This window comes from Aptenodytes patagonicus, chromosome 16 (genome assembly GCF_965638725.1).
Source record: "Aptenodytes patagonicus chromosome 16, bAptPat1.pri.cur, whole genome shotgun sequence".
NCBI classification, from domain to species: domain Eukaryota; kingdom Metazoa; phylum Chordata; class Aves; order Sphenisciformes; family Spheniscidae; genus Aptenodytes; species Aptenodytes patagonicus.
This window is the reverse complement of record NC_134964.1, coordinates 12,276,787-12,297,396: the sequence shown is the minus strand read 5'-3', so window position 1 is coordinate 12,297,396 and position 20,610 is coordinate 12,276,787. Positions and strand designations below refer to the sequence as shown.

Below are 20,610 nucleotides of genomic sequence, written 5' to 3'. Positions count from 1 at the left end.
GACTGAGAGTCTAGCAAAACATAAGGCATAGTTAGAAGATTAAGGACACTTTGTGCATGATGTTAAATCCTTGGCTGGCAGAGAAAAACCTAGCTCTCCCTACCAAATTCTAAGCACACTCAGTAATTGACCTTGTGCTGCCACTGATAACCAGAAAGTTGAATATTGTAATAATCTCCTACTGTTAAGACAAGTATTATTTGATGTCCTAATGACTAGAAAACCCTAGTTGTTGTAACTGCAAGTTTTATTTATATGGAGACTTAAATTCAGTTCCCTGAAGTGCCTCTTTGTCTCTCTGCATCAGGTCCCATCTAGAGGGACCAGCACTGAGCAGCATTAGTGCCAGACTTCTTCACTCACCCCGCTTTAGATAAATACTCGCTAGTCATTCTCATCACGACCGATCACTGCTTCACAAGACTATATAAAGCCAGGGTGATTGTATAAAATCACCAATACAAATAGCAATGAGTCTCATACTTCAGGAAAGCATATCTCCAAAAGAAGTCCATATACCACCTTCCTCCTAAAGGAAGCAGTGTCTGTAAATAGTTTCATGAGTCCATCATAAATTCAGAAGCAGCACTCCTTCTTCTTCTGGAGGTCTCTTCCTCTGATCCAACCCAATCAGGCAAGAACAGTTTGCTTAGTAAAATATTTGCCAAGCACAAAACTGCTAATGTCTGTTCAGGAGTTTTTACTTATCCTTGGCAATGCAACTGTGAAGGCAAACTATTGATGTAAAGTTTACTGGCTGATCACAGTCGCTTGCTAAAATAAACAGGGAGTAGCTCCATACAGGTGAAGGGCACTAGAAACACAAATTTAGTTAACCTTGAAGAAGTTATTCCCTAATAAATTGATCCTGTTGCATAGTTTTCCATCTATTCTTATTCCAATCTATGGCTTCATTCTTTCAAGTGAAAAGAATTCAGGCAAAATCAAAAAGAAAGCAAGCACAGAAAGACACAAACAGAGATTTGATACAAAATATAAACCTCCATATATCAGTACGGAAAGAAAACAAGACTGTAACCAAACATATACCATCGTGGGAAAGTTTTTTTCATTTCATCTTCCAAAAATAGTAAAATTTGTACATGTAGCAAGATCTCCAGAGATATAAATCAGTACTAGCATGGTATGTGAACAAATATATAGAGCACCTGAAGTGCGATAACTACTGACATTGACTTACTTTATTAGAGGACAGTTGTCTCAAGAACTTTTGAAAAGTTCTTGAGATAATTTGACAAGATATTGTGCTTTTAGAGTGGGAAGCTCTTATCCACAAACCACTTGAGACTGCTAGGAATAAACTCCTTAAAAGAATCTTAAGGTTTGCTCTGTTCTTCCACATACACTTATTATTAGGGGATCTCTGATCCGTGCTGTTAGAGGCTGTTGTTCTGGTCAAGAGGCCATAGTTTTTCTTTCCTAAAAACACGTAAAAACAGAGTCCCAAATATCCATTGAGAAGTGTGACAACTCTTGGTGGCCCCAATTTGCTGCTGTTCTTTGCAACATTGCTTGCCCCTGCATCACCCCACTCAGTGGCAACAGCATAGTTTCTTCTGGGGTGAAAGAGCACTCAGCAATCCAGCAACCTGTAGTTTATTATTAAGCAGCCCTAAAGACAAAGGCACAACTGAAGAAACAAAGACTTACAGTGATTTATTTAAAGACAGGAAATGTCTTTTTAAAAAAGATTTACATTTAAATGGTTGGTTAACCTGGTAGCAGAAACAATGTTTTCTTAATTTGTGTGAGTGAACTAGGTCAAACAGCTTTTAACTTACTTCCAGTACATCTATACCAGGTCTATAGCAGAAAACACAGTAAATTTTTCAGACCTGCCTCTTCATTACACACACTTTTCTAGATACAATATGCTTGTGTTTCCAGATCAGTAAAACAACCACCTAAATATGAACCAATATTGGATAGTATGAGCTGTGTTTCCAACATACTATGTCAGAAGGGCAATTTTACAAGTTCAACAGCATGCGTTTATTTCAACACATTTATATAACGTCAGATTCACAGTTTTCATATTTGTCCAACACAGCCTTAAAGCCAAAATTCAAAGCATGTGCCCACCATAAACTTACTCTCTATTCTACTACAGACACGACCTATACCAGTTTGGAGAAAAAAAGAATTTAAAAAAAAAAAGTCTTCAAGGTTAAGCATTTCCCTGACCTCTTTTTGAACTCAAACATATTATTGTTTCATTGTCACTTCAGATTACTTGTCAGCTGCCAAAACGCCAACATTTTTATAGAATTAGATAGATAAGTCATTAACATACTTTAGCTTCCCTTTTCAATCACACTTTTTTCATTCTTACTTCATTCAAAGCCAGTGTGCTAACATCTTTTGACATGAATCTTAGCTCTTTTTTTTAAGAAAGTATTTCTACTACAATTTTCAGTGCCACCAGCTGGCACAGTATGCTTCCTATTGGTGTTAGTTTGCTTCTGTGCCTCAGTAAGTCAGACAAATATGCCAAGAGGGGTCAATCTCCAAGTTATTTCTGTTCTGAAAGTTTAAGGTTCTAGATAAGAAAGCTTTTTCCACCCCCCTTTAAGTACTAGAAAAGATTCTGATCGCGTTAGAAATTACTATATAGCTGGATAATGAAGCTCCTGTGTTGTAGGTATATTACAGACTTGTCAACTAACTGTTCAGTAACATTTAACTAATTCTTACCTTGTAGCATGCATCTATAGGCAGATTCGGATATTGCATAAATGTGCGGTGGCATTTCATGGCGCTTCTTCCCTCTGTACATCTCGATAATGTTTTCTGAATAAATCGGGAGGTTCTTGTAAGGATTTATAACTACGCAGAACAGCCCTGAATAGGTCTTAAAAAAAAAAAATAGAGAAACATTTCTGTTAGTAAACAGTATCAAAATAGAGCCATAGAGAGCAGAAAACTTTTTTCACAGGTGCTATAATATTTATCTTAGAACAAAATTGAGGTCCTTTTTGTTGAGCAACTCAAAGTACATGCTATATTCAAATTATTGGTTTCTAGTTCTCCTAAAAGGCTCTTTAATTACCTGCATAAAAAGTAATTTAAAGATATAAATGTGAGTAAATATGAAGTGGAGCATCTGATCTCTTTCCCACAGATATTTAAATCTCCCTTCCATTTGCCAAGTTACAGGATTTATGGACATCTTTTGATGTTCAACTCATTCAGAAAAAAGTGCATTCAAAGTTATTTTTTTCATTTTTGAAGGAACTCAATCTTAATTACTGTAGTAAGTAATTTGGATAAGGAAGGGAAAAAGCCTATTTCCAACCACCACTATTTCTGCTGTCCTACTATTTTCTCATATTGGTATGTCTTTCCAGCTCATCAGCCTTTCTCAGTCCCAATGCTGTCTCCCCCTGGGAAGGTCATTCCCTCCACTGTCCCACCCCAGCTGATGGACAGCCTGGCAGTTGGCACTGTAGACATTTCATAGTCTGCTTTTAGAGTTGATACTGAACAGAAGTTACCAGGACTACTATAATATCAAGAAACTCAAGCACAGATTTTACATTGCTTATTTCATTCACTCTTATCAAGGCATTTCTGTTTAGTCAAAAAATGCCTCAAGTTTTACAAAACTGAGCACACATTGCAAATGATAGATACAGGCCCACATTTCCTTGTGAATGAAGTATCAAAGACTACTTCAGAACAGTTCAATCTCTGCTCCACAGAAGTTATTTAAAAGGAAGTTATCATATAAATATACAGAAAAGAAAAATTTATTATAGAGTCAGCCACTCATACTTTGTTATCTGGGAGGGACAGATGAGCGCGGTCTGGCTGTATGGGCCTTACTAGGGATCAAAGGTTAAGCTCACAGACAGACAGCTTTGCACCATGCAAAAAACAGAGCTGATGCATGGTATTTCCCTGAACCAAGGCATCCGGATGGCTCTTGCCTTTTCAGAATCAACCTAAATTGATGGTTTTTAAGAAAGCAAAATCTCTCTAGTCACCTTTATTTCATTGCATGCTTTGAAAGTGTATTCTTTTTGGACATTAATACTATTCACACCTTTACTAGCATAGGAATGTTAGCAAGAGAGACCAGTTTTGATGGAAACAGGGAGTATCTTTCTGAATGTCAGGAAAACTGTTTTTCTTACCTTTGCAGGCTGAGAGGAAAGAAGGAATGGAGACAGTAAGCAGACAGCATTAACAGCTGTTGAGAGCCTATAGTATTAAGCAGGTAACTCATGATTCTTATAACATTTGTCAATTTAAAAAATATTTCTGCTACATTTGTATGAATTTCTGTATACATTTCTGCATAGATTTGTATGCTATGAATGTAGCTGAAATTGCTGATATGCCTTTTTTTTTTTAATATATAAAAGATTTTATTTGGAGGAAAAGGTGCCCTGTTCTTTCTACACCTACAAGGGATTCTGGAAAGACAGACAGAAGGTGATCTCTGAATTGAGTCAGGAGCACCATTGGTAAAGAAAAAGAACTTGGTTTTATGCCAGATGTCCTGACATAAGGACATCTTATGTCCTTATAGGAAAATAATCTCTCTGCTTTGGTCAGATCTGCTGGATGATAAGCACCTGCAGTGCCTTACCCAGCCAAACATCTTTGGTAATAAGGTATATATTTCTCAAGAGAAAGGAAACAGATGTTAACAGGTCAACTGACCGAAGCAAAAAGAACAATTTATCAGTCATTAACTCAACATAAGCATGGGGCTTGTTGGCAGGTGGGCAGCTCCTCCCCAGCCTCTTTTCCAGCTTCATGTTCCTACCACTGTCCCTCTTGCCAGCATCGACACCCTTGCAGTAACTTACCAAGCTGGATACTACTGAAGATAAATTTCAAAAAAAGAACTGGTTGGTAATAGAATTGGTTCCCTGACCAAACTCATTCATGGCCACTAGCGATACGGTAAGGGAGAGGGAAGGCAGGACAGTTATTTCAATAGCATGGTACAACTGACCAAGGAGCCAATTAATTGATAAATTGATCTACGTTGCTAGCCAGCCGTCTTCCCTGTTGTGCTCAACTGAGGTCACCCACATTCATCTATAACTACTACGGGTGACATGAAGGCATCGAGAATTACCACAAGCCTGACTTCCCTTCTAGTCTTCAAATAAGAATAACTAGAAGAAGGGCACACATTCACCAAGCCCATCGTATGATCATCAGCTCAAAATCACTGAACAGCACCTAGGCTGTGTTTCTTCACTACAGCCACATCTAATGAAAAAAGGACTTGTTTATTGCTGACTGCAGATAAGATCTGGTCACGAGCAAAAGAATTCACATAGCCAAAGTCCATTTCCAGATCTGTCCCAACACACCCTCTGACCAGTGTAATGGCATGAATATTTGCTTAAGCCAGCAGACCTCTTTCCTCCAGGATGATTCTGGACTCCCATCCAGCAGCACTTCTGAGCCCTGGTCTGTTTTTCACCCACCCATCTTCAGAGACTTGCAATTTACCTCCACAGGCCGCTGTTCTATATCTTACTGTGGACGGGAACTCTCAAAACAGTGACTGATGGTTAAGCTGTAAGGGTATTGCTGTACATACTAGCTATATTACAGAGTGACCCTCTTTAAAGAGCAACACCTCTATTTCTCTGCAAATTCATCTAAAACTTTTATCAGTTGGTTTGCTCCTTTTACGTTCACAAAGGAAAGTTGTTGTTTTTTCCCCAGTATCACTGCCCTTCCTCAGCCATGAATAAACTGATCTGGTAAGTAAAAAAAAAAAATTAAAAAATTAAAAAAGTCTTAAGTGCTAGGATAAGAACAGCTATTTGAAGATTATCCTTCCCTCCTCCCCTCCAGTTGCTTTGGCATCTTTTGTTTATTTCCCCAGCACAGACATGGAGTAAATGTTATTACTATTTAGCTACATAAAGAATTAGTAATTTATAAAACCAAACTTAACAATCCTTCAGACCTCTATTGATGATACCTAACCTGGAAGCCTTTCTAGACTATCTCCTGATGCAGTAATTGGATGGATCAGTGAACCTGGAATGACGAGAATAAGCGAAGTCCAGCTAGATGCCAACATAAACCTCAACTAATCTAAAGGGAGACCAGCAAATGTCCTGGGCAAATGAAAAGGGTTCATTTAAGAGGCTCTATATTGAGCAGGCCCAAATTAGGAGTTATGAAGCACAAAATTCTACCGTTTCACCAGTGCTGCCGTTCATTTATTTGAAACTAAATCTAAAGGATAGGCTTTTATCCCTGACCATTAAGTCTGTGTCATGACATAGCTCTTCACATGCAGCACCTTGAACTCCAGCACCTTGATTTCCTGCACATTTGTCACTCAGTTCACCCTCCTGCCATTTCCCTGCAGAATTTAAAAATCACACTTTCTTCAAAACATCACCACACAGTACAGCCTTATTTTATTCAAAGGAAGATGGAACCGAGTTCTCCCACAAGGCTCCCAAATTTCCTGACCATCATCTATTGCAGAAAGCAACACATGAACATATTGGTGGGTTGTTTTTGTGGCTTGGTAGGCATATAAACACAGAAGGGATGCTTTTATTGAGTCAAATTTAATTGGGAGGGAGGTAAATGGTACAAAAATTTTATACAGCTATTTTATAAGTGCAAATCTCACAGTACAAGTATATTACTATATCTAAGACAGCAGATTGGAGGTACGGGCTTTCTGCATGCAAATTGAAGACATGAAAAGTAGGCTGAGATTGTTTTTACACACCTTGAAAAGCTTCTTGGTGACCAGCCATAGAAAGAATTAACAGGAATACTTGCACACCTGCCTTACAAATGGACACCCTACTTAATGAATACCACCATGTACCTGTTAAAGATGCCCAGAGCTTTCAGACACACCAAAGGGGCAGAGTGATGCCCTGTGCCTCCTCTCTGTTCTGCAGTACACGGACTCTGCCAAAACTGTCAGATCTGAATTACAGTTAGGATCAAGCACTGAAAAGCTACAGTAACTAGCCAGTCTGGATGAAGAACCAGACTTCATGAATTTTTCAGTTGACAGAGGTAGATACGTATATTAAGAACTTAAAGGCAAGTAAAGATGCTTATTCACCTTGAGGTCATGGATCAGCTGCAAACAAGCTAGTTGCTTGAAAACACACACATTTCTGCTTTACCAGGGAACGGGATATAGACAGTATCAACCAACAGCAATAAGGCATGTTGGAATGCACGCTCTCTAGGCAAGGCTCCCGAGACACATAGTAAAGCAGTGCTCTGACAGAGGTTTGTTATACAAACTCTCTTTCAGGACACTAATTGTGGAGTTTGAATGTTTCCAGATGCTTACAAGTCTTTATCCAGTAGTATATCATTTAGTAATTTGGGTTTTGGTAAGCTATCCCAGACTGCAGAGTTCAGGTTCCTGGCGCTGGCCTATTTGAAAACTACATTATATTCCTAGCAGTAAGCAACCTGAGAAAGAGGTATATGTAAGTGAACTACTGGCAAATAGAGAGTGCATTATTTCCAGGTGAAAGCACAAGGGAATTTAGGCTCTAAATTTGGAGTGTGGGCTCCAGAGCAAGAAAGGTTTTCATGGCCTGTCTTCCCTTAAAACCATATCAAACCTTCACTGTGTATACACATATGGTGGTATTAGTGTCAAAAGCCTTGTACAATTCCTTAGATTAATAGCTCAGCTTTACAGTACTTGCATCAAGGAATATGCTGTTATGACTGTTAGGTTGGTTCCTTCTGCCGCAACATCAAAAGGCCTCTTTAAAGCATCACTTCAGAGCGCATTAGCAAGATGCAGGTAAATTTTTGGAATTTGTAACAATCAGTTCGCATGACCTGAGTACCCTGGCTCAACATTTATCTCCAGTTCTTCAAATATAGAAAGTGACAGATTTACTCTATTACTACATGAATAATTAAGCATCTAGACATCTCCTATTATTACCTGAAATATAAACCAGCAGTTTCTAGCCTAGAAAGCAATACATGTTTTAAGCAGTATCCCATATACTAATGGGGTAGAGCACATTCTCTAGGTTGATAAATTGCGTCATCATAACATTTTCTTGTCTGGTTTCACTTCCTGAGGTTATGGACCCACCTTTCACATTCCAAGACATATTAAGTCCTCCAAGCTTGACATGGTTTTCTTGTGTACTACCTTTTCCCCCTAAATGAGGGGGTTATACAATCCTAAATTCAAGCCTTAAAGAAGGGCAGGCAGCTCTTCAGTCTCAGAGGGGAGGAAAGCAAGGCTATGGCCTGGGGTGGAACACATTCTCTGCTTTGCACAGCAGCTACCCACCCCCCCGCCCAGCTACAATCCACCTCCCCTCAGGGCAGTGGTGAGGGGCCACACAGCTGCCCCAGCACCATGGGCAACCCCCGCGCCTCCACCCCAAGCTCATGCTCCCTGGCCAGGGCACAGTCAAGACTGGAACCCAGAAGTTATCCCAGACATGTCTGTACAAGCCCAAACTGCTAGATAAAAAAAACAGTAAGTCCTGTTGGCACCCAAGAAGTTGGAGTCAAGGGTGCCAACAAGGGTAAGGAACCCCCTGCGGGGCAATGGGAACCTCGGCTCTGACAGAGGCTGGGGGACAAGAGCCACTGACTTACTCAGGGCAACTGAAGAGTAAAATCTGTGCAGAATGAGAAAGGGAAGGAGCACAACACATACACAAGCTATTAAAGAAAAAGCACAGCCCAACTGAAGAGTAAAATCTGTGCAGAATGAGAAAGGGAAGGAGCACAACACATACACAAGCTATTAAAGAAAAAGCACAGCCCAAACTTTAGAAGACTTGTCTATGGATGTTCTCTACAGCTAGCACTGAAGAAGGGAGGTTCACCAGTACTGTATTTTCACATTTATAGCCTTCAGGTTATGTGTTTAAAGAGAGAAAAAACAACATTAGATCAGCAGTGCAGGTTATACTCCTGCTCAGTCAGCTCACCACCTCTCAGAGATAGACAGGCTCAGTGTCACAGCCGCTTAGACAGCATGACTGCTTCAGCCACAGCAACTAAGAGGTAAAACATGATCTTAGGTTGCACCAGGGCCAGAAAAGTATTAATACCCTTTCACAAGGCTCCTGTATAGCTGCATGTTGGAGCTTGACTGGTCTACAGATGGCTTACAACAGGCTACCCGTGACTTCTGATGCAGGCATACAGCTTGAAGGGGTGTCTTGCAACACAGAGCATCCACTGAGCACTTGAACAGAGTCCATAATCCAAATTATTGCACCTTTTTAGGCTGCTAAGCTACCATCTTTTATAGACACAGAGTATTTGACAAGAACATGCACTTTTTCATACCTCTGCTTGCCTGAGGTCAAGGAGAGCATTGATTCAATTCCCTTAAATCCCTCAGACACTTCTAACAAAGTAAAACCCTACATAGAACTCTCTCAACTTGATCACATTTATGACTCTTCCAAAAACCAGAGTTAATTTAAAAACAGGTTCTTGTGTCAAAGCAGCCCTTACAATTTGAACCCCAGCATTTCTTCTGCCACATATTAGGTACCAGATCCAGTGACTGGTTTGTGTTAAGGAAAAGATTAAATTAAGTAACAAGCTCCATTTCTTACAGGTTCTTTTAATACCAGTCTTCGATACTCAGTAATGTGAAACATTCCCAACTGGACCAGCAGGAAAATTAAAACAATTAGAACACAGAAGCTTATATAATAACACAGATTGTTCTAGGTTACGCTCTGGCCTCACAGGAGGCAGCAGCTTAAAAGAAGAAACAGCTTATAGAGAGCTCCTCAAGTGCAGTTTTATAAGAGCTTCCACCCACAGCAGGCTCTGGAACTGGGGACTACAGCATATTTCTCATTCTTCCCCTCTTCTGCCCCAATAAAATGGAAAGTACATAAGAAAACGAAAGTAGCACAGGGCTGCAGACCAATTACAGAGATAATGTTTGTAATTATCAAAAAATATCTGCTGAAGTATTTTTAATCGCATAATAGTAAGCATGTTTTCTTCTTTACTGGTAGGGGGAAAAAAACCCACAACAGTAGGCATATACACAGAGAGCAGTAATTAGCAGCAAGGTTACAGGAGCTCTCAGCCTTACACAAAGAGTTTCCAACCCTTTTTCAAAAGTCCTTGCTAAAAAAAGTGGAGGAGTGGGTGGGGAAGATAATGCACAGTTCATTAGAGTTTGGAGGACTTTGAAGTTAATCTAACCCTTTCCTCAAGAGTGCTTCACCATCTTTTTGTCCTTCAAGGAACAGCAAAACTAGTCATCTTGAACTTGATTTCACCTACAGCATGCACGCATCTTACACCAAATGTCCCCACCTGAAACTTTCTAGCTGACCACCCAAACATAGGTCACGGGCTCACCAACAACAGACAGCACCAGGGGAACATCCCACACACAGTCACACCAAGGCAAGAGGCCATCTGGATACTGACATGGGTTAATAGAAGTCAAGCATTGAAGAAATTCTATTAATTTCAATCCTTTTGACTGAATGAGGTCAGGAAGCAGTTAAGTAGTAATTGCAATGATTTATGGGGTATCAGTAAGCTACATATAATCAACTGTGGGCAATGGACTGCCTCCAGGAGAGCTGGGACTAGAACAGATGTGGCAACGGCAACATTTTTTAAAATAGATTTTTATAAAGCCCATTGGATTTTGAATATCAGTTTTTACTGTAGCTTAACTATACCCTATGTTTTTGCGAGCAATTCCTTCATCCCATCTTACTGCACTGGGTACAGGAATGGGAACTTTTGACTGCACAAGACAGACTTTTGGTCCGTGATACCTTCTTTCAGTTAGAAAAGATAACAAACTCGAACATTTATAGATCCATTGGGTAGACAATGTGCCACTTGTCCAGGAACTTTTCAGATATTAGTCTGTACTTACCAGTCAGACCATTAAGATACAGCCATCTGCAACTTAGATGTTACACGTTTCTGAATAATCAGTAAGGTGTGTCAAACCTCTACAGGATCCATACTGTTAGTGTTTGCTATCGCACTTACAAGAAACCTGTTTTGGTTTAACAACGTATTTCTGTTGACAAGATGAGCATAAGGTTATGTTTTTACATTCATTAATAGAGTGTGTAGGAACATATAAACATTTAAAATATGCTTTAAAAGGGAAATGGAAGGGTCTTTCTTGCCATCAAAAGAAGTACTGACACAAAAGCAGAGCTTTAAATTGCTGGAAAAAAGTGTCACCTAGCCCTGACTTAGAAGTATTAACAGCCATTAGCTTATTCATTCCAATTCCAGCCAGTGTCTGCAATATCAAGAACAAGTTGCTTTCCATTTAAGTAGAAATGAGGTATTTACATTCCTGATCTATGGAACTAGCTGCATTTTGATTAACTGAAATGTTTTTAATAGACTCAAAAATTCAAAATACTATGAAAGTTATATCCAGAATGCTGCCTAACAAAGTATTGAAGCATTATTTACAGTGATCAGGAACACTCCTGACCACTTTGCTTTTTGTGGTTCTAGAAGTGGTATAGCATCCCTCTAAAATTTACATTCAGAGTTCAAAAAAAAAAAAAAAAAGAATCATCTTGCTCTGAAGTGAAAGAAAAAGACTCTCAAACTGCACACTAACTAGCCACTCTCTTCCAAGTACAGAGAAAACAAAATGGTAAAAAAAAACTTAAATACTTTAAAAAAAAATATTGACACAGTTCTTTCCTTCAGATCAGCCATGTAAGTCAAACTGGGTGGTAAACTTTGAGTAGAAGCCTGATTTTGGACATAACTGACATGTCTATATATAAGCTTTCTGAAGAGACACTGAAGACAATACGTTGTTGATATTGAAGTGCAGAGAGATCAAGTTGGAGAAAACACCTCTTCCTACACCAGAAACTCCTTCGCAGCTTTCAGACCTTATTTGTAGCTCTCCATCAAAGCACCTAAGTATTTCTTCCCTCCATATTGTCAAGTGCAGCATCTGTTCTCCCAGCACTTTATTTTCAGACTAAATCCTCCTTATTGTTCATCTCCCATCCCTTCCCACCAAAACCAGAGACCCATTTCAAGTGTCTCCCTTTTCCCAGGACTCCAACTGAAGGAGGCAGCTACAGCTCAGACAGCCAAAGTCACTTCTTCAGCTGGGCTTCACACACCCCCCACCACAGCAAACTGACACCACAAACCTCTGAGCCATGAACAAAACTGCTCCTGAACCTCTACAGCTTACAGCACAGCAGTTTAAAAACTGAAGTCAGTGACTTCCTACATTCAGATACCATATTGGACCATGAAGAGTTTGGAAGCTGGTTCATGAGAAACCCCGAACCTCATGAAACAATGACAAAGAGAGTTACTGGAGCAGTAACCTTGCCTATCACAGCTTGTCACAAAGCTTTAAGGCAAGAGTGGTCTTGAGAACTCAGTAGCATTCAAGGCTGACGGACCCTTAACATCCACTCTTTCCAGTGGATGTCTCCATTTCATTGTCGGATTCAAAGATTATTTTGACTCCACCACCACCACCCCCCCATGAAATCATATTTGGTGACATGACTTAAGCAGAAACCAAATTCTAGGGCTGATATGTAGAAGTCTTCACAGTGGCATTTTACATGCAGGTCTTGTAGAAATAAAGATGTTTCCTCACTCAGGCTACAGACCTTGGTGACCCAAAACCTCTGACAACTAGACTCCTTTCTTAAAGCAATGTCCCACGAAAGATATCTGGAACTCAGTTCATCATGGTTTAAGGATATTCAAGAACCACCACAAAACCAGTCTGAGCAAAATTATGTTTATTCCAAATCTTCCAAGGACCTCCTAAGCCTTTGGGTATTCCTCCTGGGTACCCTTACAACGAACTACCTCCAGTTTCTAATCTACAGCTATGAAGGATATTACTAAACACACACTGAAGCTAGCGTTAAAGCTGGCCACTCTAAAGCACAACAGGCAGAACAGTAAAGCTATTCTTTATATGAAGCTGAAGAATTGACAGTTAACAAGCATTTAAGGTAACCAAAACCCATGAGAAGCTGCCACTACAGCAAGACAGGAGACACCAATTTAGAGTATTAGTGACTCAAATAATACATCCCTGCCATAAGAAACGCTGATATCCCTAGAAAAGCACAAAATTTGGAAAAATTCAACTATGAAACACAAGGAGGAGTGAAAACTCCTACTAAAGGTAGAAGTAATGAGAAAAAAACTGCTGTAGATGGCTGCACCTTCACAGAACCAACACTTGCACTTGATGAAAACCAAGCCTCAAACATGAGCAGAGATCATCTCGGGGACTCTGAGATTCTGCAGGGTCATGCTTAAGTCATTGATGGGCTAAGGAGAAAAGTGCAAGAAGTCATAATTATAGATTTGCCCCATCCTCAGGGGTGAATAGATATATATAGTATACTTCAAAAGAATTTGCAAAGATAGTACAGCTTCTCTAGGAAAGAATTTTAACACACGCTTCAAAATAAACCTTGTGGCAAGAAATGGGATAGGTGATAGTAAAAGTGGAGCAAGAAATGAAGTTATTTCACCTCCAAAGCAAAAGTGGGATCACTATAGTTTACACTCCAACCATTCTTCCCAGCAGTTCTTGTACAAGTCCTGCTACCTTCCATCTTCTGTGCTGTCATGAACAGACCAGACATGAAAACAGGACCAAGCATTGACATCATGCTTTTACAAGCCACTGGTCTTCCAATTCTCCATTTGTGTTCATCTCCCACAGCACAGTGATAATGCAACTGAGAGGCCAAGATCATGCCACTTGGCAGACATTAGAAATGCTAGAAGTTCCAGAAACTCCTCGCCATCCCTACTTAGATGTTACTTGAAACTCTTCCTGATGAAATGAGCATCACTGCCCAGGTCATGCCGACTGGCACTAGCTAGCTTTAGTCAGCCCTCCCTGTTCCTCCAGCGGTGTCATCTTGAAGAGGTAGATTATAGACCGATGACTAGACCCACTGACCAAATCCCTCAGCTTGTTTGTTTCCTTTCTAGGGATTGAAAGGAAACATGTATCTACTTCAGTTGACCGTCTTTCATCTTCTACTTCCTAGAAAGGCAACACTGCATGCTGCCTATTGTGAATTAAAGGAAACCAAAACACATTCACCACCTCCGTCTTAACTACTTGAGACCAACACCAAAATATAAGATTTTGGATTGGTTATTATGAGAGTACTACCTGGAGATCAAAATATACCTTTAACTGACTCTTGTCACGGCCAAACCACCATAATTCACTTCATCAGCTCAGTTAACTTTGGCTCTTTTCTTTACACCAAGCAAACACCCGCAGGTTACGCAGGCAATGGCAATCGCTCCAGGCTGTGCAGCAGGCAGCAGCAATGATAGTGCCACATTCAAGAGGCTTAGGGATCTTGGACAGAGATCCCTACCAGAACCACACTAAAAACCCCACCAGCTCAAGTTAGTGATGAAGTTTCTCCCTATGGCCTATTGACCTTTGGCAGCATTCAGCCTCTACTCTAATAGTACTCACAACTGCTTTCCCCCCCACTTCAGAAAATTAGCTGAGTTTTAATTTCAAACAAGAAGCCATTATTACAGCTGCATAGAAACATTATTCTTGGTAACAGAGGCATCCTCCAGCAACGTTCCTGTAACTCAGACCTCCAGTTAAGGCCAACAAATCCATCAGCTTCCTGATCCCAACCAACTTCTTCCAGCTCGAGGGTGGGGGAGGTCATCAGTACTATACTGATGCAGCAATCCTCCTATGTGACAGCAGTATCTCAACGCCAAGGAACCAAGTTTTAGAGTCTGCCTCAACAGTTAAAGCATGAAAGCAGAAAGCATCTTTTTGGGAAGTGGCGGGGGGAAGAAAAAAAGGTAAGTCACCTACAGCGTACCACAAACTCCACATATACGATAAGCCAGCCTTTTACAAAGCAGAGTTTTTTAGTTTGTCGGTCATCCAAAGTAACAGTACTGTATCATCTGTGTATATAGAAGAGTGACATGTTCTCAACGCCAACCTCCAGAAGCATTTGTGGCCATGTTTACTGTATGGGGTCCTTGGACTAGAGCCTGCTTTGACATTTAAGGCCTTCAGCTTTTAACCTTCATAATGAAATATGGTTATAACAGTTGTAATGAATTTCGTAACAACTAGCATTATGATTGATACATGTACTGAAAACTTTTGACCTATCAACTTGTTTACTTTTAATTTTCAATCCAATCTGTACTAATTATCCAATTAGTTTACTTATAAGCTTGCAGAAATCATTCCAGAAGTATTTTTCGCTGAGCTCTGCTGTAAGGGTCTTGGTGTAAGACTTTGGAAGGGTAAAAACCAAAAACCCGCATAGGAAACTGACAAAGAAGAACAAATACGAAGAATATTTTCAAGTTGCATATAATTTTTAATAAGTCCAAATATTACCAAGGGCCAAGCAAAAGAGGTACCCCATTAATACCTAGATGGAAGGGAAAGTGAGCCAACTAACTAGCAGAACTAAATAAAATGGATTTAAGCTTTAGAACAAGTGTTTATTAAAATGAGCCAAGCATTTAAGCAGATGTTCCAGTTTCTTTTAAGATAGAAAGTCTACTTGTAGCTCTTAATGATACTCTGACTCAACAAGTCACTATGCAATCAGTTTGCCAAGAGACAAGGAGCTGCTCTTAACTGTATGCCACAGACACTCATTTAATATTGTTCAAAGAAGGAACGGGGTCAAAAGCAGCATCAATGGTGTTGCAATTTCTAACTCTATAGACAGATGGTGATAAGCCAGATGTTTCAATTAGTGCTTCAAAACCACTGAAAAAAGAAAGCTTTATCTTATTGGTTTATTTTAAGCACTTGAACACATTCTTTCCTGGCCCACTAAGTTGATATTAGATTCCAAAAAGACATTTTGCATTCCTAGCACTCTCCAACTTCAGCTTTTAAATAATAGCATAGCATAGCCTCTTATTATCATTTCTAATACGCAGCAAGTCAAAGCAAGATATATGCTTATTCATATGAGCAATTAAACAACAGTAATTCAGCAAAGTTAGGTTTTGTAATCTCTCGTCAGCTCAAACAAGCCATTTGATACTATTCACTGTATCAGTTAAGCATGTCTGAGGCAAGTGCTCTAACGAGCAGCATGAGCTAAGCACCCAGGGTTGCCATTTAGCATTCTATTTTTGAAAGATGCTTGCAGAATTATTTCCATAGGAGAATTTTTTATTATTTGTTTTATGACAACAGAGTTCTTGACCTGTACACTGCATGGAAAAAGACCCCGGACTAATCTAAATGTTAGGGACGCAAAGCATTTAGGCTATTGAAATCAGAGCCAAGACCTGCTTCCTACACTTCAGATAAGTACAGGAATGGGAATCAGATCAGTTCAGCTGAATTAGCACCCATAATGATTCTAATAATTAGTACTTACATAGATGAGCCCAGAGTAATACCGATCCTTTAAATTATGCAATACAGAGGCTTCATTTAAACAGGTTAATTCTGCCATGTCTTCCACTTTAGAGAACTTGGGAGGATTCATCTTCTGAATATCATCTTTATTGACTAGTGCTTTCTTTCCATTTTCTGCCAGTTCGACCAACACTTCATCCCCTTTTTCCTCCTTGATGCTGGCTGCCTCAAAACCATGGCGCTCTGAAGGAATCCACACCAACTTTTTAGCAGTCCAATCAGCCTGGGTGGCAGGGTTGTATATTACAGCCCTATCCACAAAGAGGTATCTCTCCGGATCTTCCTGTCCAGATCTCTGTGCCATTGTAGGAAGTGAAGGTTCCACTATCAGTTACCCTGTAAATTGGTGAGGAAAAAAAGCAGAGAGTATGTTACATACCATATTCTTATCGATGAAATGAATAGGGCTATGGCACATCAATTAAATGATCTATCACTAATATCTGTATCTTCTCTTGATGAAGAAGCACCGTTAATTTCTCCCATAGTCTAAAGAAGTTGCTATACAACTGAGAGCCCCTATTGACACAGCAGCCCTCTGAATAAACCAACTGCCACACAAAAGTTAAAATGGTCTGTCAAGTATAATCCCAGACCCAGTACAGGAAACTCGGTATAAACTGGTTCTAATCGTGCACCAACTATGGACAGACATCGCAATAAATGTGAGAACTACAAGCAGGAAAAATATGCATCTGTCTTCTGTGCTTAGATAAGGAAGAAAAGCAAATTTAACAAAAGCTTGCCAGTAAATTCAACTTCAATTGAACAGTAAAAAAAAAAATAGATAGATAGATATAAAAATATAAAAAATGTTCAGTGGATAGCTAACTACAATAACCAGAAGGCGTCAAGAATATGTTTGAAGATGTGGATTTTCAACTACAGACAAGAACTTGAGACACTTGGGGTTTCTGCAAGCCATTAAGCTAGCTAAACCTTGCTCATGTTCTTCCTGAAAAATATAAGACTTTGCATTTCTACAGCCTGCTTCTGTTCTCAGTCGTGAGTGCTGACATTACCGTATTCCAAAAAAAAATGTCTCCAGATCTCAAGTTTACCTTGAGGCTCAAGACACAGCAAGGACTGACGTTAGATTTTCCAACAGCTTCATGGGTAATTTGAAGGGGAAAGAAAAACTGCTGACAAGAGCTCCTGCACACTCATTTTACCTATTTGCCTCTATCTAAGAGAGGCCACTGCATCTTTGGTTAATACTACTGTCACATCCAGGATTCCTGGAGCTAGCAGTTTCATCTGTAACTGCCCAAGGAGCAACAAGGTCAAGCCTGACACCTAGTACTCAGGTGATTAAATATCTTGGGTTTTCACACACTAGATCTTTTCTGCTGAAGAATGTTACATTAGCTAATGGCAGCCTTTTCCAGCAGGTAACCTAAAGTTCGCTTCAAAAGCGAGGAAGGTTTCGCAAACTGCATTTGTCATCTTTCATACCATGGCATGCACCCTGATGGAAGTTCTGCAACACACCCATCCTCAGAAGAACACGTAATTAAATACAATAGTTGTGTCTCCATCTATGGCATGGACATTTGTTAACATTGTCCAACTTTAATGTAAAGTAAGCATGAAGTCATTGAACCCTTCAGAGGTTTGAGGAGCGGACCGTTTACTACGGACAGCTTAATTCAAATCAAGAGGTGATGACTCAACATTTGAAGTATTTTAGAAGAGCCTCTGAGAGAAAAATTCAATGAAGAAAGAGGGAATCATTGAGGGGACACCTTAAGCGATGGCTGGACTCCTCAGCAAGGAAAACGAAGATATTGAGCCAAATGTAGCATTCCTTGACTAAGAAGCCCACAAATTTAATATCCAAGCCTCCAACCGCAATTCAGATAGCTGTTTGTCTCCACCGTGCTAGACTACAGCTGAAGCTCCAACAAAGACCTGAAACACCATTGCCGCCCTCCTGTGTAAATGCGTCTCGGTGTCAAGTCTCTAAAAGCTCCCTGGCCAGGTATGATAGACAGCCAAACGCATTTATGGTAAGCTCGGTCTCAGTTTTGCACGCCGAGAGGTAGTGAACCTAGAGATCAGATAAAACCCATATGACAAAATTAATCGGTATTGTTCCCCAGCAGAATTAAAGGCTGAAGACTGAAATGAGTGCATGGACTGACTTTACACCAGTTCCTGAGGAATATGCCTAACATCAGGGGATCGCAGACAGTTTCAGGGTGATTCTTCCATTTTGGCTTTTAATTCCACAGAGCCCATCACAAAAGACCCTCTGCAGAAGCAAAGCAAGTTCCAGCTTACTCTACCCAGGCTCCTCTGTTAACAACAGCATTCAAATGAAATACACAAATGAGCACATTTATCATGCAGGAATCCAGCACTCCCAAAAGACGACTAGTGGAAAAAAAAAAAAAAAAAAGAAAACCCTACACATGTTCTGCTCCTCTAAACAAAAGGGGGGGGGGGGGGGGCACCGGCGGCGATGGGGAGTGGCATCCCTCGGCGCAGCCCGGGCATTTTCAAGGACAGGGCCAGCCCGAGGAGCCGCGCGAAGCCGCGCCGCCCCCGGGCGCCGAGGGCTGATGCTCGCAGCCGTCCTCCTGCGGGAGCGGCTGCGGAGCCCCCCTCGCAGGGCCGCAAGGCCCCGCCGCCGCCCCGAAAGACAAAGGAGGCGGCCGGGGCCGCTCGGCCCGGCGGGGCCCGGGAGCGGCCCCCTCCCCGGCGCGGCGCGGCGCAGCCCGGCCCCAGCCCCGCGCCCCCCGCCCAGCCGCCGCCCCGCCCGCGCGGAGGCTGCGGGAAAGGGAGAAAATGGCCACCTTCCCCTCACCGATGCAGCCGGGAGCGGCGGCGATGCGGCGGAGCGGGGCGGGGGGGGATGCGGCGGCGCGGGCGGGCGGGACGGACGGCGCGGCCCACACAAGGGGGTCTTTGTGTGCCGGGCCCGCCGCCCCCGCCCCACCCCCACCGCGGCGGGGCGGGCCCGGCCGCGCGCCCCCGGCGAGCCCCCCCAGCCCGCCCCGGGGAGCCAGGGGCGGCCGCCGCCGCCGGGCCCCGCCGCCTCACCTGTGTAGCGCCCGGCCGCCGCCGTGCCCCGGAGCTCGCGCCGCCTGCCCGGCTCCTCAGCACTCGCGCCGCTCCGCCCCCCGCCCGCCGCGCTCCTTTAGCGCCACACCGAGCCCTCCGCCCCCCGCTAGCCGCCGCCGCCGGCCCCGCCCCCGCCGCCGCCGGCCGCCGCCCTCCTATTGGGCGACTGCCACGTCCGTCCGTCGCCGCTCGCTCGCCCATTGGTCCGCGGCGCGGCCGCTCTCCAGCCACGGCCATAGCAACCTCCACACGCTACCTTCCAAACCCCGCCTCCCCGCTTCGCCCCGCCCCCTCAGCGCTCATTGGCGGGCTCTGCCCGCCCGTCGGCCCACAGCGCTCCTCTCACTGGGCGCCCGCCACGCCTGTCGGGGCGGGCTCCGCCCCGCGCTGCAGCACGCCCGGCGGGGGGCGCGGCGCGTGCCCGGCGCTGCAGCGGGCGGTGTGCACGGTGCTGCAGCGCGGGCCGGGCGCGCGGGCCGGGCGCGCGCTTCCCCCTCGCCCGCCCACCCTCCCCCTCCCCCGGCGGCGTCCCTGTTATTTTGGGTCGATGAAGGGTTTTTCAGGCCCCGACCCCCGGGCCGGCTTCCACCGACGCGAGAGATAACGGGGAAACCCGTCCCCGGGTGCTGGAAGCGGGTGCTGCCCTCCCGCTGGGCCCCGGGTCGCCTCACGCTCTCTGCAGCGGTGCCCGCCTGAGGTGGCGGTCACTGGTTTCCAGGCCCTGGGTGGGACGGCGGTCCAGCAGAAAAGCAGCATGACCCGATTTCCAAACTTCCAGTTCTAGAAACTTTACCTCAGCCCTCAGTAATTGCTCCCGGGGGTAATTACCCTGACTATTAAAAATAAAAACCCAGCCCTCACTGCAAGTCTGACGTGGTCTCCCAGCCCCCCGACCCGGCGGAGTGTCTCCGTGCTGGCTCAGCAGCCCCCCTCAGCAAAGCGCATTCCTGCGTGGCGGCCGTTCAGCCGCCACCGAGCAGCCCTGGCCTCCTCTGCCCCAGGCTGGCCGAGCTCATGCTCAGATATGTATTTTTCCCCTTCCTTAAACATAATCCTGAGGCTTTTTGGAGCCCTTGCCCATTTGCCAG

The 20,610-nt window shown here is 42.9% G+C and overlaps 1 protein-coding gene across 3 annotated transcripts in view; it reads right to left on the bottom strand.

Annotated features, from left to right (window-relative positions):
- Positions 1-19,568, bottom strand: part of MYH10 (myosin heavy chain 10) — a 106,036-nt gene extending 86,468 nt beyond the window's left edge. For all 3 annotated transcript variants that reach the window (XM_076353654.1, XM_076353652.1, XM_076353653.1), the window contains exons 1-3: positions 19,502-19,568; positions 16,416-16,792; positions 2,716-2,872 (exon numbers count right to left, since the gene is read on the bottom strand). In XM_076353654.1, the coding sequence (XP_076209769.1) occupies positions 2,716-2,872; positions 16,416-16,760 (502 nt within the window). In that variant the 5' untranslated portion in view covers positions 16,761-16,792; positions 19,502-19,568. The remainder of the gene's footprint in view (positions 1-2,715; positions 2,873-16,415; positions 16,793-19,501) is intronic.
- Between the last annotated feature and the right edge of the window lie 1,042 nt (positions 19,569-20,610).